Source organism: Gopherus evgoodei, chromosome 3 (genome assembly GCF_007399415.2).
Source record: "Gopherus evgoodei ecotype Sinaloan lineage chromosome 3, rGopEvg1_v1.p, whole genome shotgun sequence".
NCBI lineage: Eukaryota > Metazoa > Chordata > Testudines > Testudinidae > Gopherus > Gopherus evgoodei.
In genome coordinates, this window is record NC_044324.1 from 186,497,145 (window position 1) to 186,512,762 (window position 15,618).

Below are 15,618 nucleotides of genomic sequence, written 5' to 3' on the forward strand. Positions count from 1 at the left end.
CAGAACATCTTATAAAAGCATTAAAACACAACAGAGCAAGTTTACTGAGCCAGTAAAACATGTCTCAGGAGACTGATGGCAAAAGGCCACACTGAGTCTTGCATTTATGACCAACAAAACAAGATCTTTTATGTATTAATGCTATCTTTTTAGGATACTTTATAATACATACTACAATCTATAGTTTGGATTATTTAAATGCAACAGTCCGTTTCAGGATTCATTAATTTTACTGAGAATCACAAGTGTGCTTGGAGTTATTCATCAAAGAAAAACAAATGGAAAACCAGTAAGAAAATTGTACATATTTTATCTTTGTTTTATCCGTCTCATTTCTTCTACCAAATGGTTTCAGTTCAATTCCAAAGCTAGTTCCAAATCTCCATTTATAGGTATTTAATTGTCAGGATGTGAATTTAGTACTCCCTCCGGGATTGACAAAGCAGCACCTTCCAGACTAGTTTATCCAAACGGGTATGGTACGGACAGTGGCAGTGTAAACTTCCCCCAATGTATGTCAACCTCGGCCTACAAAGACCAGTTTTAGATAAAAAAAAGGATAATGTTATCCTCATTTAGTGCTTATCCATCTTGTTTACAGATGCCAGTTCATAACCTGGCTTCTCAGAATGCTATTAATGGTGCCAATTAGTGCTAACTGTGCTAAGTTTTGTGATATGGATGGGAACACTTTTCCCCAGCAATAGGGCTGAAGCCACCAAATTAATTTCATGTATACCACTTGCAAATATCAGAGGGTAAGAATTTTTTATCTTTATCAATCAGAGCTGGATTTGAAAAAAAAAGCTTAAAAAGAGAAAGAGCTTACAAACAATTCCCAACACCACCCAGTCTCTCTCAAATATTCTTTTTATACAGAAAATCTGCATTGATAGTAAAGGATTTTCTCAATCATAAATCAGTTACCATCACTGCACAATCTGTAATATTTTACAAAAAGAAAAGAGAAAGAGAAAGGGAAAGGAAGAAAACAAAAGAAAAGGACAAGAAAAAGTAAAAACATTTTCACTCCTGTCTCCGAACTTCAACAATGTTGAATTTTTGGCTTTCGAAGAGGGATAGAATTGCTCAACCATATTTATTTGAAACAAAAAAATCCAGTCATCATAAAATGTATAGTGTAAATTACAAACATAAGAATGAAGGTTCTTGACTCATATTCCCAATTACAAATAAATCTATCAAATACAGAAGAATTTCCATTTGTTACAGTATTAGTGTCACTAAAATGGAGTTCAGCTCCATAATGGAGCACTCAGATGAAAACAGGCATATTCTTCACAATGCAATATCCACATTTTTATTTATCAAATAAAATAAGCAGCTATATTTACAATCTCTGAACTATTACACATTTGACAGATACCACACTGAAACCACAAATCTCATGTGTTCTTATCCTCCAGAAACACCAGTCAATAGATCCACATCTCACGGCCAATTATACTCCCATTTTGTAATCCAAATTGCATGAATGTAAACTGGGACAAAATGTGGACTCCTGCCCGCATCTATCTTCACAAAGTATCTAGAAGGGGCATAATTTGACCCAAAATGGGTGAAATCGGTAAACTCTCGTCAATCTCACAATGTACTAACTGATACTCCTCAGGGATTTATATGCCTCACAATGATGTGGCAATAAAATAAATGCAGTCATATGAAGTTACAGGTGCAACATTAGTAGGTACCTGTATGTAGAATGGAATTCCAGCACTGCGTCTAGTTGCACATAGTTTAGAAGAAGGATCACAAGATTTAATTTCTTCTAAAACGTTGTACAACCATTGCTGTGGCAATGTACGTAGACTCTCGTTAGTACATCTACAGAGACACAAATAAGCATGCATAAGTATTTAGGATAAACAAGTTCAAAACAAAATTAAAAGATAATAAACTGTGCCGTATTGCTGTTGCAGAGAGTGCTATTTACCTTTATTAACTAAGACCATTTTTTCTTAATGTGTAGGATTGATTTGACTTGACCAAAGTTGGGAGAAATATACAACCCATTTTGAAAAATGGGATTACTCATATGCCTTACATATTTGGGGATACCAAGCACGGGAGTTGTATCCAGGCAAACAAAAACAAAATTAGAGACACTGAAATAGATCTGGTATTAAATGCCTGGTATGCTGTATTAAATGGTAACTACAGTATTTTAATATCTTGAAGAGATTAGCATTTTAAGCCACAGAACACTTTTTGCAGGGAAGAAATAGAGGTGCTGCACAGAAGTAGATGCCACCAGAGGGATCACATCTGACTCAGCAAGTTTCCTCAGGGAATGCTATGAGGATCAAAGACTGGATCAGGAGCTCCCACCAGCATTTCAAAGGGTGCAGTATGCAGCTGTCTGTTCTGGCTCAAGTCCATGGCCATGCCATCTCCCACTTTGAGGTGGCTAACCCTACTAGCATCTCTACCTAGCACAGCTCCTGCACATTCTCCTATCAGGAATGTAGCCAACCCTTGTGCAAAGTCATGAGGTGGAAGGGAACGACGTTTTCCCCACGTCTTCACCCTGTAACCTATACAGATGTGTGGGGAAGGGAGCAGGAGAGAAGGGGCAGGGAGAATGTGGGTGCAAGTGTGTTTCACTTACCCATGGATTTTTCCATATCTCAAAAACTGGACATAAAGTTTCATCTAGAAAACACTAGGTGAGCTGGTTCCTAGCTACTTAAGAGACCAACTTTCTCCTAACAGCTGGGAACAGCCGGGATGCTTCTGTTAACAGTCACCAGATTTGAACTTTAGGCAGCCCCTAGTCCAAGGGTTCTCGCAACAAACTTTTTGGTGGCCTCAGACTGTGGCCACCAACTCCTCCTGGTGGTCACACTTCCACTTTTTCCTAAATTATTTATTTTTCCTAAAGTTAATAAAGTAATATGCACATATATACATCCAAATCACTGTAATTTATTTATGTAATGTTTTCGGGGGGTTATTTATGTAATGTTTTCATGCACAGTTATCTCTATTCTTTACCAGACGTAACAGAGTAGAAATGCAAATAAGGTGCTTTGCAGGTTTTGTCTTTTTTATTAGTGTTTCTTCTGCTTTTTTGGTAAAAGTGGTTGTCTGTATAACAATTCTGAAGTAAATTTAAAAATGCTTTTACATAATAGAAATCCAATAATAATGAAAACATATCTGGATGGCTTGGGTCTGGGGAGGTGAGGAGAAGGGAGGCACGGCTGTGGCTGGCCCAGGGCTCCTCCAGGCAGGTGGGGGACTCAAGGTTTTGTCCAGCCCAGAACTCCTCTGGACAAGGGGGTGGGATGCTCTGGGAAGGTGTGGGGGGGTGAGTCTCAGGGCTTCGGCCAGCCCAGGGCTCCTCCAGCCATGGGAGGGGTGCTCGGGGCTTCTCTGGGCGGGGGGCTTGTGGCTCCAGGTGCAGGAGGTCTCACGGATCCAGCTGCCAGGGGTGGGAGCACAGGCAGAAGGGGTGCAGTCGGGGGCTAGCCTCACCAAAGGGGGGCTCTACCAGCTGCCCATCTGCCCACCTCTCATCTCCTCAGCCCCTACTCACCTGCTGTCTCTCTCCTCACTCCCTCACTGCTGCTCGACTCCTCACTCCCCTGCCACTGACACCTCCCTACCCACTGCGAGAATTCCCGCTCATTGGGTGGCTCACCGCTCACCTCCTCACTTCCCTGCCCGCAGCCAGACCCCCCTACTCAAGGCTCACTGCTTGCCTCCTTACTCCCCCCGCCAGGGCCCCCTGCCACTCACCTTGCCGCTCGCCTCCTTCCCCCTGCCCACTGCTAGCCTTCTCACCCCCTCATCTTGCTCCTTAAGCATTGTGTCCTCCACCTGTATCTCCAGAGAGGCAACACATGCAGGAGTAACAGGGAGGAAGCGGAGGGGCTGATGCTGCCCAGGAAACTGCCATGGCCGCAGGGAAACCCCCTGGTGGCTGCATGTTGCCACAGTAGCCACATTTGAGAAACAGTGTCCTAGTCAGAGTGTTCTTAATGGAGGCTACTGCCCTCTGGAACTTTACTTCTCTAATCTATTCATCACAGCCTGATTTTACTGACTTTCAGAGTGTTACGTAAGGCCCGTGTGTGTACTCATCCCTCTGCCTGAGGCAGGCCATTTATGAAGGAGTCTAATGTTTAAAGGAATTGGTTAGGTAAGTAGCTGGTTTGTCTTCATTATAGTGCCTTTGTGCAATATGAAATCACCTTGGGGACTGGATGTAGACTGAAGGTGGCACTATCTGGCTAATGCTGATTTTAACTATAGCTTAGTCATACACAACGCACCTGAAAGTTTATTAAATGAGTGTATGTTCAGTACAAATGAATTAAATAAAATGCTTCTGCAAACCTGAGCAGCAGTATTGCAAAGCTTTTATAATGCTAGGTCTCTTAAAAGAGTTTAAAATAAAATACATTCAAATAATTCTAAATGTAAAACACACACAAAAAAAACATGCAGCTAGTGAAGACAGCAAAAAACAAGGGTACAATTCATAACCAGTACTCTGACTTATTTGTCAAGTGTCTAAACTGCACTCTTGCCACGAAGTATTTTTCCTCTGCAGTTATACAATCTGGCATTCCCTATAAAACACTCTCACAGGGCAAACAGCCCTAAAAATAAATACTTCATCAAAATTACAGGAACAGCCTCAAGGAAAGGACTTTTGGGCAGGAGCAGAACTTCAAGCCTACTTCAGTCCCAGGCACTGCCCAAAGTTCAACAAATAATAATTTAGTCGGCCAGAATAAAACCCACTCCTTAACCATTATATAGCCGTTCCAAATGTAGCTTTCACAGTTAAAATTAGTTTTTCCATTAATGCCATTTTATATCATTATTAAAAGCACTAAAACATTTGCCTTGACACAGCCTGTAACCATAACTGATCATCATTTTTAATACAACTGCAATTATATTAACCCTGTAGGATTTGCTGCTGCCAAAACACAAGTCCTAATTATTCTCTCATTTTAGTAGCTGGGTGGCCTCCTGTTAGCCCCATTTGACTAGCTGGGTGGTTGAAATAAGAATCTAAAGTTAAGAGAGAAGACAGGAAATGGGGGCGGGGGGAAGGAAGAAAGTTAAGGCTGAAGAGAGCCTTCCACTTTTATTTTATTTCTTTCCCATCCCCAACATCATATTTCCTCAGTTTAAGTGTTAAAAATACATCAAATTTCTACCGCCACTGCTGTCCCCTGTTCCATTTCCAACTCGCTAGGTTCTTATCGACCCCATCACTGTAGTATCTGACTACCACCTAAATATTTAAAAACACAATCTGTCAGTCTTATTCCCTCCCTACCCAGCAAAAAGGAAAAGGAAAAGAAAAGAACCAGCATGCCACGTAGTTAAGCAACAGTCACAGTAGGTCCTCTACCTTTTGTAAGGGCCAGTTAAAGGAAGGACTCCTGGATACCCAATCCCTCCCTAGGACTGGGCACCAGCATGGTTTCCCTACATTGCTTCTCTTCCTCTCTCCCCTTTTCACAGCTCCATTTCAAGTAGGTAGTGCACCTCTAAACTACCATCCTACCTACCAACAAGGCCTAACTTACTATAATCTATTAAATAAAAAAATATTAAACAGTGCATGCTTGTCACCAATGCTTTAAAGAAAGTCAAACCACTCTTCTGAGAGAAGTCATTGGCTAACAACATGGAATCAGTTTATTGAAGTGTTAAACCATCTTTTGACTGCAGTAGCTTTTTCTGCTCATACAAGGAATATATTCTCTTCATTTCAGTTTATTCAACTATTTCAGTTCAATGACTAATTCATTCAAAGTTGTGAAGCCAATTTGGAGACGAAAATGCAAGAAAGCTTGCTTTCCTCTTCCATCTATAAATAAAAACTAAGTGTAAGGATGAGCTCCACTGGTTCTAAAATTTGAACGTGGTCACCTGAAACAATTAGTTCAATTCGCTAACTACTTATTAAAGAAGGAAAGTATAACTCAATTTTAAATGAAACATGTTTAGATTAATACTTTTCTTATGTATCCAGCACATTTAAAGGCACGTTTTATTTAACTAATACAAAATTTAAATGCTGCTTAACATTGGACATTTGTCATTGAATGCCAGTTCCCATCCAAATAGTGTGTGACACATCACAAGAATAAATAAATAAATACATCATTTTGTAAACGCATCAGTCACCATTTTCTAACATGTTAAAAAATGTAAAAATTAAGAATCTGAATAAATGTACGGTAAGCTGCATAACTGCTAAAAACATGTATAGCAAAAATTAATACCTAATTTAGTGTAAAAACTATATTTAGTTGCAAATCAATATGTTTTATTGGTTACCAACCAATTAGAATCACCTTTACTTCAGGAAAGTAACTAAAAATACAAATGCAAAACAAGATTAAAATCAGTGCTTTAAGTCACTTTGATTTAAATTGGTGATTTTCAAACTGGGGTACTCAAACCTGTAGGGGTACATGAGTTCTCATCAGGGGGTACACGAAAAATCCTGTAATGGCAGAGAATGCATTTTATTTAGTAAGACTTGGCAATCTGATCATAGATATATTATCATCTTGTCTCAGATGGGGTAGGCAGTAGATTATATTATTTGGAAAGGGATATGCAGCCTAAGATGTTTGAAAACCACTAACTTAAATCAATCCCCTCTGTTCCTCTCAAATGAATGAAGCCCTATAAATGTAACTGTGGGAGGACATTCCATTATGTTCTGAAACATTAATCTTTCCATTAATGAAAAGAGAGGGTTACAGAGCTCTCGGTATATTGAACGGTAACTGTATAACATACAACAGGCAGATTTTGGACTGAGTGAAGTGAGAAGAGAAAGGCAGAAATTCAGTAGCCTAAGTAACAACCTGGTGACAATGAACATGCTATTTCAACAAAGAAACCCGCACAGGAAGTGGACAGAGATACCTGATGGGCAAAGAAAGAAAGAGCCAGATATCCAGAATGAACATAAAGAAGTCATGAAGAAGAAACTTCTTATCTCTGGTGAAGAAGAAACGAATGCTGAAGAGACACAGAACACTATTAAAAAATAGGGGGAGGGGAATTACAAGAACTGCTGAACAAGTGTTGTGCTACAGGGCCAAAACGAAGAAACCGAGGTGGATAACAGATAAAGTGCTGCCGCTGAGTGACAAGCATAGCAAGCTGAAAAGAACAAGGAGGAGAGCGGAAGTCTAAGAGCAAAGTACAAGTCTGACCAGACAGATAAAACAGAAAACAAGAAAATAACCAGATAAGCAAACAACATGAAGGAGAATGTGAGAAGAGAAATGTGACATGGGTTGTACCACAAAGTCAGAGAAATTAATGGAATAAAAAATCTGAAAAGGTCAGCAGCGAAAGGCAAACATGGACAAATAACTGACGGCAAACAAGTAAAGACTAAACAATGGAAAAAATATTTTGAAGAACTGTGCAATGTGCAGAACACAGTAGATGAAATACTTCTGGACAAGCTTCCCAGCAGAAACAAGGGAGAACAGAGGCCAGAATTCTTAGAAGAAATAATAAAGATCTTGACAGAAGTCTGAAAAAAAAGACACCAGGAACTGACAACATAACTGCAGAACTGCTGCAGGCAGGCGAGGACACACAGCAAAAGGTAATAGATCAGCTCTTCAAGATTTACAAAAGATAGCAACTGCCAAGCGAATGGGGGAAAGTGGTAATAGTACCAATCCATATAAAAATGCGGTAAGAGCAAGTGCAAGAGCTACCGAGTAATCAGCTTATTGAGTGTACTAGGAAAACCAATCACCAAGACGTTGCAGAGAGAACCAGAGGTATGTGGGAGCAGCACTTGCAGAGGAACAGGCTGGATTTTGACTAAGGCTGTCAATTAATCGCAATTAACTCACACAATTTAAATCTCAAAAAATTAATCATGATTTAAAACAAACAATAGCGATTAATCACAGTTTTAAAATCGCACTGTTAAACAATAAAATACTGAAATTTATTAAATATTTGGATGTTTTTCTACATTTTCAAATAAATATATAGATTTCAATTACAACATAGCATGCAAAGTGTACAGTGCTCCTCTTTTATTATTTTTATTACAAATATTTGGACTGTAAAAATTATAAAAAATAGTAATTTTCAGTTCACCTCATACAAGTACTGTAATGCAATCTCTTTATCGTTCAAGTGCAATTCACAAATGTAGATTTGTTTTTGTTACATAACTGCACTCAAAAACAAAACAATGTAAAACTTCAGAGCCTACAAGTCCACTCAATCCTACTTCTTCAGCCTATTGCTAAGACAAAGAAGTTTTTTTACATTTACGGGAGATAATGCTGCCTGCTTCTTATTTACAATGTCATCTGAAAGTGAGAACAGGCATTCCCATGTCACTTTAGTAGCTGGCATTGCAAGGTATTTACGTGTCACATAAGCTAAACATTCATATGCCCTTTAATGCTTCAGCCACCATTCCAGAGGACATGCTTCCATGCTGATCATGCTTGTTAACAAATTAATGCATTAATTAAATTTGCGACTGAACTTTGAGGAGGAAAATTGTATGTCTCCTGCTTTGTGGTTTTACCCACATTCTGCCATATATTTCGTGTTATAGCAGTCTTGGATGACGACCCACTACGTTGTTTGTTTTACGAACACTTTCACTGGAGATCTGACAAAAGCAAAGAAGGTACCAATGTGAAATTTCTAAGTTAGCTACAGCACTTGACCCAAAGTTTAAAAATCTGAGGTGTCTTCAAAATCTGAAAGGGACGGGGTGTGGAGCATGCTTTCAGAGTCTTAAAAGAGCACATTCTGATGTGTAACTACAGAACCTGAACCATCAAAACAGAAATCAACCTTCTGCTGGTGGTATCTGACTTTGAGGATGAAAATGAACATACCATCGGTCTGCACGCTTTGGCTCATTATCAAACAGAACCCATATCCGCATGGAAGCATATCCTCTGGAATGGTGGTTGAAGCCTAAAGGGACATATGAATCTTTAGCACATCTGGCATTGTAAATATCTTGCGACACCAGCTACAACAGTGCCATGTGAACGCCTGTTCTCACTTTCAAGTGACATTGTAAACAAGAAGCGAGCAGCATTGTCTCCTGCAAATATAACAGACTTGTTAGTCTGAAGACTGGCTGAACAAGAAATAGGACTGAGTAGACTTGTAGGTTCTAAAGTTTTATATTGTTTTATTTTTGAATGCAATTTTTTGTACATAGTTCTACATTTGTAAGCTCATTTTCATGATAAAGAGATTGCACTACAGTATTGTATTAGCTGAACTGAAAAATTACTATTTCTTTTGTTATCATTTTTACAGTCCAAATATTTGTAAACAAAAAGAATATAAAGAGAGCATGTACACTTGTATTCTGTGTGTAATTGAACTCAATATATTTGAAAATGTAGAAAACACCCAAAATTTAAATAAATGGTATTCTATTGTTAACAAGGCAATTAATTCTGATTCATTTTTTTTAATGCTTGTCACCTAATTTTGATCAGGATGAAGCACAGTAGTATCAGTTATTTGTAATAAGGACAGATACTGGAAAGTACACCGAACACAATCAAACCTATTACAACTGTATAGGCATCAAATAAATTTTGATAGCATTGAGCAGAACAAAAGCTGATCAAGCTGATAGAAAGCATCCACAGCAAGTTGATGAGTGCAGTGACAGTGACATAAAGCTGACTGAATGGTTCAGAATGACTGTAGGAGTGAGACAAGGATGCATGCTTTCATCAGATTTGTTTAATTGGTACTGGAAGCAGTCATGACTGTAGCCCTGAGAGATGAAATTGGAGGAGAGTCATTATATGGTGGACTGTGCATAACCTCTGATTAGCAGCCATACTGACCTCCAGCATTGACCAAGGGGATTACAGAGAATAACTGACAAGGTAGACTGAGGAAGCAGAAATTCAGATTAACAAGAGACAGGGCACAAGTGGCAGTATGAGCCAAATTTTCACGGACTTCAGTATGGCCTCCTACTGGGAGTACCATTTTGAGGAGCCATAGCCTGGAGAATATCCAATAATGCCTGGATTGTAAAAGGATGTGAAGCGCTTATACATTTTCATCAACTCCAGCATTGGCAGAGTAAAGGTGAGAGTTAACGGGACACACTGGGACATTGCTGAAAGAGTGCCAGACACAAAATTAAGGACAGGTTCCTGTTCTAAAATATTGACAGTTTTATGTATGAGAGAAGATCTTCTGACCCCTGTTCAACAGATGGCCCCATCTCCCGTGGACCCCTCCCCAATTATTCCCACTAATGATCTTCAGGCATTCATTAATGTTTTCATGCAGTGTTGGGGTACACTGGCAGAGCTGTGGAACACAATGGCTGTGGTAGGGTTGGAGATCACTGGTAGCTCTTGGGCTTCTCGAGGATGCACTGCAGAGCTGTCAGACCCAGGGTGTTTGAATTTTCGCTAGCAGAGCTGTGGGGACGCAGGAAGGTTGGGGTACATTGGCAGAGCTATTTTGTTGAATGCCATGCCTCCCTGACCTGAGGGGAGCCAGAGAGGTTGGGTGTGCTATCATCCAACCCAATTTATGCCCCTCTTCATAACCATCCTCCCTTTGCTATAGTCCAAACCCACTACCCATAACTCCTATCGAACAGTCACATGACTATTTTTCCCCCCAACAATACTTTGATTACTGCTCACCACCCCCCACAGTGAAATTTTATATATATATATATATATATATATATATATCTATATATACACACCCATGGAGATATACCTATCTCATAGAACTGGAAGGGACCCCTAAAAGGTCATTGAGTCTCAGCCCCCCTGCCTTCACTAGTAAGACCAAGTACTTATCTTTTGCCCCAGATTTCTGCAGGTAGCCCCCTCATAATTGAACTCACACACTGGGTTTAGCAGGCAGTGCTCAAACCACTGAGCTATTCTCCCCTCATGCCTTACAAATGTAGAAAACCTTCAGTCACTCAGTTCAAAACTCCTTTTGTTTCAGGTGAGGTCATGTGATTACTTTATCCTTAGATGTTAACTGAAGAATGAGTTCACAACCATCAATCTATGATTCAGCCAGTTATTAGTACCTCCTAGTTTAACAGTGCCACAAGGCATTAGAAAATAATGTGAAACTAAAAAGATGCATACTCGACATCCCTAATTAATCGCTTTTTTGTTTCATCCCATCGCCTACCCTTTGCCCACTGTCATCTATTTAGAGCAGGGGTGGGCAAACTTTTTGGCCTGAGGACCACAACTGGGTATGGAAATTGTATGGTGAGCCATGAATGCTCATGAAATTGGGTTGGGGTGCAGGAGGAGGTGAGGGCTCTGGCTGGGGCTGCAGGCTCTAGGGTTGGGACAGAAATGAGCAGTTTCAGGGTGCAGGAGAGGGATCAGGGCTGGCGAAGAGGGTTGGATGTGGGAGGGGGTCAGGGGTGCAGACTCCGGGCAGCGCTTACCTCACGCAGCTCTTGGAAGCAACAGTATGTCCCCACTCCGGCTCCTATGCAGAGGAACAGCTAGGCGGCTCTGCACACTGCCCCCGTCTGCAGGCACGCCCCAGCAGCTCCCATTAGCTGCATTTCTCAGCCAATGGGAACTGTGGGAGTGGTGCTTAGGGCGTGGGCAACACGCGAAGCCCCATGGATATCCCTAAATGTAGGAGCCGGAGGGGGGGACATGCTGTTGCTTCCGGAAGTCTCGGCACACACACTTGGAGTGGCCCCCAACCCCGTTCCCCAGCTGGAGCACAGGAATAAGGCAAGCCCCAGATCCCACTCCCCAGCAGGAGCTCAAGGGCTGGATTAAACAGGCTGGAGGGCCAGATGTGGCCTCCAGGCTGTAGTCTGCCCACCCTGATTTAGAGCATAGTTTATTAAAAACATATATATTCTGGAGCATAGTCTGTGTCTTTTTACCTTTCAAATTCACCTAACAAAAGTCTTGACATTATAAAAATAATATCACATGGCAAATTCCCCTGAATTTGATAGGAGCGGGGAAGACCTTAAAAAAGAAAAGTGGCAATCAAATTTGCAAATTCCCCCTTATATTCAACACACAAGATATCCTCTCAATACAGATCTACTATTTGTATTTATGTCGTTGTTTGATTGTTTATTCTGAACTCTCTTTATATCTGAAGAAATTTCAAATCATTATAATTAAAATTCAAACAAATGCTGACTCTGTTTAACATTTCAGAGAGATAAGGTGGGGTGAGGTCATATCTTTTATTGGACCAACATCCACCTTGTCTCTCTAATATCCTGGGACTGACATGACTACAACACGGCATTAGCATTTCAATTCTAAGGACAGTAATTTGATTTCACTGTTAGCTTCATTTGAAGCAGAATTAAAGTTACAAATTTAGATAAGATAGAGAAGGAGTTTGATTACTCCAGAGATTTGCAAAAGAGGACATTAGAAGTAATTAATTAATTTCAGTTAAAAAAGAAAGGTTGTTCCAGGCCCAATATTTCATTCTGCAGACTTATAAGGACTTGGATGTAATAGTAAATATTGATATTAAACCTATGGGAATAGATATAAGTAGCAGCTGTTACCCAACAGAAAGCAGAATAATTCTTTGTATTCCAACCTGGCATATGGTAAGAAACATCAAGTACAAATGTGCAGGCCTATTCCCATCCAGATGGGATTCACTTAGCTGATGGGATAATATAGATGAGATGTTGTTTAAGGAAGTTGTCTAGCTGGATGGGAGCCCACCACAACATGTACTAGTTGTCCATGATCGTGAATAATCACAGGGACACCTTTAGACAGACCAAGGAGATTGTCTGATGTGTCAGAGGCCTCCCTGTACCTTAGCCATAATAATCTTCAAAAGAGAATTCCATAAAAGATTGGTTTCCTGCACAGAAGCCAAAGTGCCCCAGAAGTCTCAGGGTCCCACAGTGATAGTCTCTTATCTTGTTTTACAGGTATCTACATTGAATCTGGATTTAGTTCTTCCACAGACTCAACTATCTGACATATTGTTTTCTCTATATATCAAATTTGGTTACCTTTAAATCACCCGTTTTGTATCTCAAAGGCGGCTAATGATGCCAATTTTCTTATAAGCAGAAAAAACTAACCACATTACTATAAGTAGGTTGACACTCTTCATGCTGTTGAAAAACTTGAGTTTCAACCGTCTTAGCAGGTCCCATGAGCTGCTACCTCAGCATCCAGTGGCTGAGCCTACACTAGTCTCCTTTCTGAAAAAATTCCCCCCGACACAGCTAAAATTGGTACAGCTCTAATACAAAAGGTTATATAAGAAAGTAAATAGCAGCTCGTTTCGTGAATCTGCATAATAATCAGACCCTTTGCCTGAAATCAAGGGAAGAAATCCTGACTCCAGTGAAGTCAATGGCAAAACTCCCTTTCACTTCAAGAGGGACAGGTTTTAATACAGTAAGTATACACAAAATGTTTAGGCTTTTGTCAGCTTTGCTGCTCAGAAAAGCATAGTCATTAAGGGATATTTTGCATTTTGGTTTGTCTCATTAAAACTCAATATTGTCACTACTGACCCCCGTCCCTAGGTCTCAAAGCAGCATTGCAAGCACTTTACTATTATGTGAAATTATTCTCTAAGCACATAAAGGAAAATCCACCCCTACCTGGACACAGAGGCAGTTCAGCTGGTTTCATTCTCATAGGAAAGAATAAAAATAAAATTACAGGGAAAAATCATTTTCAGGTAATTTTCCAAAAGTCAGAATACACAGTTTATCCAATGAAAATTAACAAGAATTTCAAGGAAAATATAAAGGTGCTTGCTGAATATAGCAAGTTTACCACTAATTCTCAGATTTAAAAAACTGCAGGATCCATGGGATTCAGTCCAATTTTCCCATGTGCTCCTATTAATTTTTCAGTAGGTAGCACTACAGAAATTAAGAAAAGAGTGAGTTGTTTGTTTTATTTTTCTTTTAAGAACTAGCCATTTAACTCTTACCATTCCAACTCGAGTGCCTGGATACAACTAAAATAAAACAGTCCAAACAGTCATATATCATGCAACTAATTCCAAACAGTGTACACCGGTGGCTATATAAATCCTCATTGAAATCAATCGAGCTCTACAAAGGTGCAAGGCATTGTTTGCACAGTCCAGTTGCAGAATCAAGGCCATAGTTTGTAAAACTGTTACACGCTTTATTTAAAATAAGGAATATGTAGGTTTTACCTGGAGAGTATTTCAGTGAGCATCACAAAGCCAGTGTAAGCTAATTCAAAGGCCCCTCTATGCCTGGACTGCAAAAGATGATGTTTAAAGTAGTCTCCTATATCTTTAACCTAGAAAAAAATTAAAAATGCAAGTCCTGATTTGACATTTATTTACGTATTTATGTACATTTATCTACACAAAATACTTTGAGACTGATATTTCAAACAACTGTTCCCCAACGGTGTCCATACCACCTTATGCCTCTATACCTCTCATTTGAGACACAGCAATATTTCCTCAGGTTAAAAGGTCACAGATAGTTATCAATAAAGCAAGGAAAATACAAAACTAAAACCAAGTGGTGAAAGGCATTTTACTTTAAACATAAGAAAACTAGCATAAAACATGCTAGACTCAATTCTTGTACTCAACAGTGCAGTGTCATTAACTGCAAAACAAATTATAGAAGACTATAGTGACCTATGTGAGTCACTGATTTCCTGAGCTACAAACAAGATTCTCTTATGCTGTTTTACTCAGGATGTTAGCAAAGGGCAGAGACAAATGTACGCGGAAGAACATGAATGGAAATAAATATTTGAAGGGTATTTGAGAAGAGAAAAAGATTCCTATTATATTTTAAGTAGCTGGCCCCTTACATCTCAAAACATGTTACTTCTTAAATTGAGTAGCTTTGTTCACAGCAAAAAAAAAAACAGATTGCCAAATGAAAAGTTCTGTATTTAGTAAGAAAATATACTTTCTTTTTTACAATCTGTGGTCATTAGAAACCTTTTAGAAGCTTGAAAAATAGTCTACACTGTCCATTTAACTGCTTAGTATAACAAGAACTACACTTAAAATGTGAGATACACTAAAATGTTGTCTTCAGAGAATAAATGCCACTGACATCATGTCCTATAATTCTATTAATAAATCAAGTGTGTAAGCATCAGTACATCTTCAGAATGCCAGGATTTTATTCTGCAAAAAACAGAAAATTTTGTCAATACTACCTACTATTCTCAGTGAGTTTCCATGATGACTGTTTACTAAAGTCACACAAAAAGCAGATAACTGAATCATGAGACAAATCTAAGATGATTATACATTTTTAATGCCGATACACAAAAGTTCAACCTGACAAACTCAGAAACAAAATCATGCCCACTCATTTTGAGTGATAACTAAAAGTAACGCAGTTTATAAACTGCAGAGGATACCATTACAAAACTTAAGCCAGGTGCATATAGTTTTCCACTTCTACTGCTTCATAATGCATTTTATCCAAATTCTGGTCAAGTAAAAGCTGGCACCAAACAGAAGACATTTTCCCTTTTACAGTCAAAGGAAATCTAAATATTTTTTCATCATGTATTATGAAATCCATATATTAAGATACAGGAAGAA

General features: G+C 39.3%; 1 protein-coding gene across 1 annotated transcript in view; it reads right to left on the reverse strand.

Annotated features, from left to right (window-relative positions):
- THADA (THADA armadillo repeat containing) overlaps positions 1-15,618 on the reverse strand; it is a 334,882-nt gene that overhangs the window by 275,466 nt on the left and 43,798 nt on the right. The window contains 2 exon segments of the mRNA XM_030557656.1: positions 1,713-1,845; positions 14,227-14,336. Of these exon segments, the coding sequence (XP_030413516.1) occupies positions 1,713-1,845; positions 14,227-14,336 (243 nt within the window).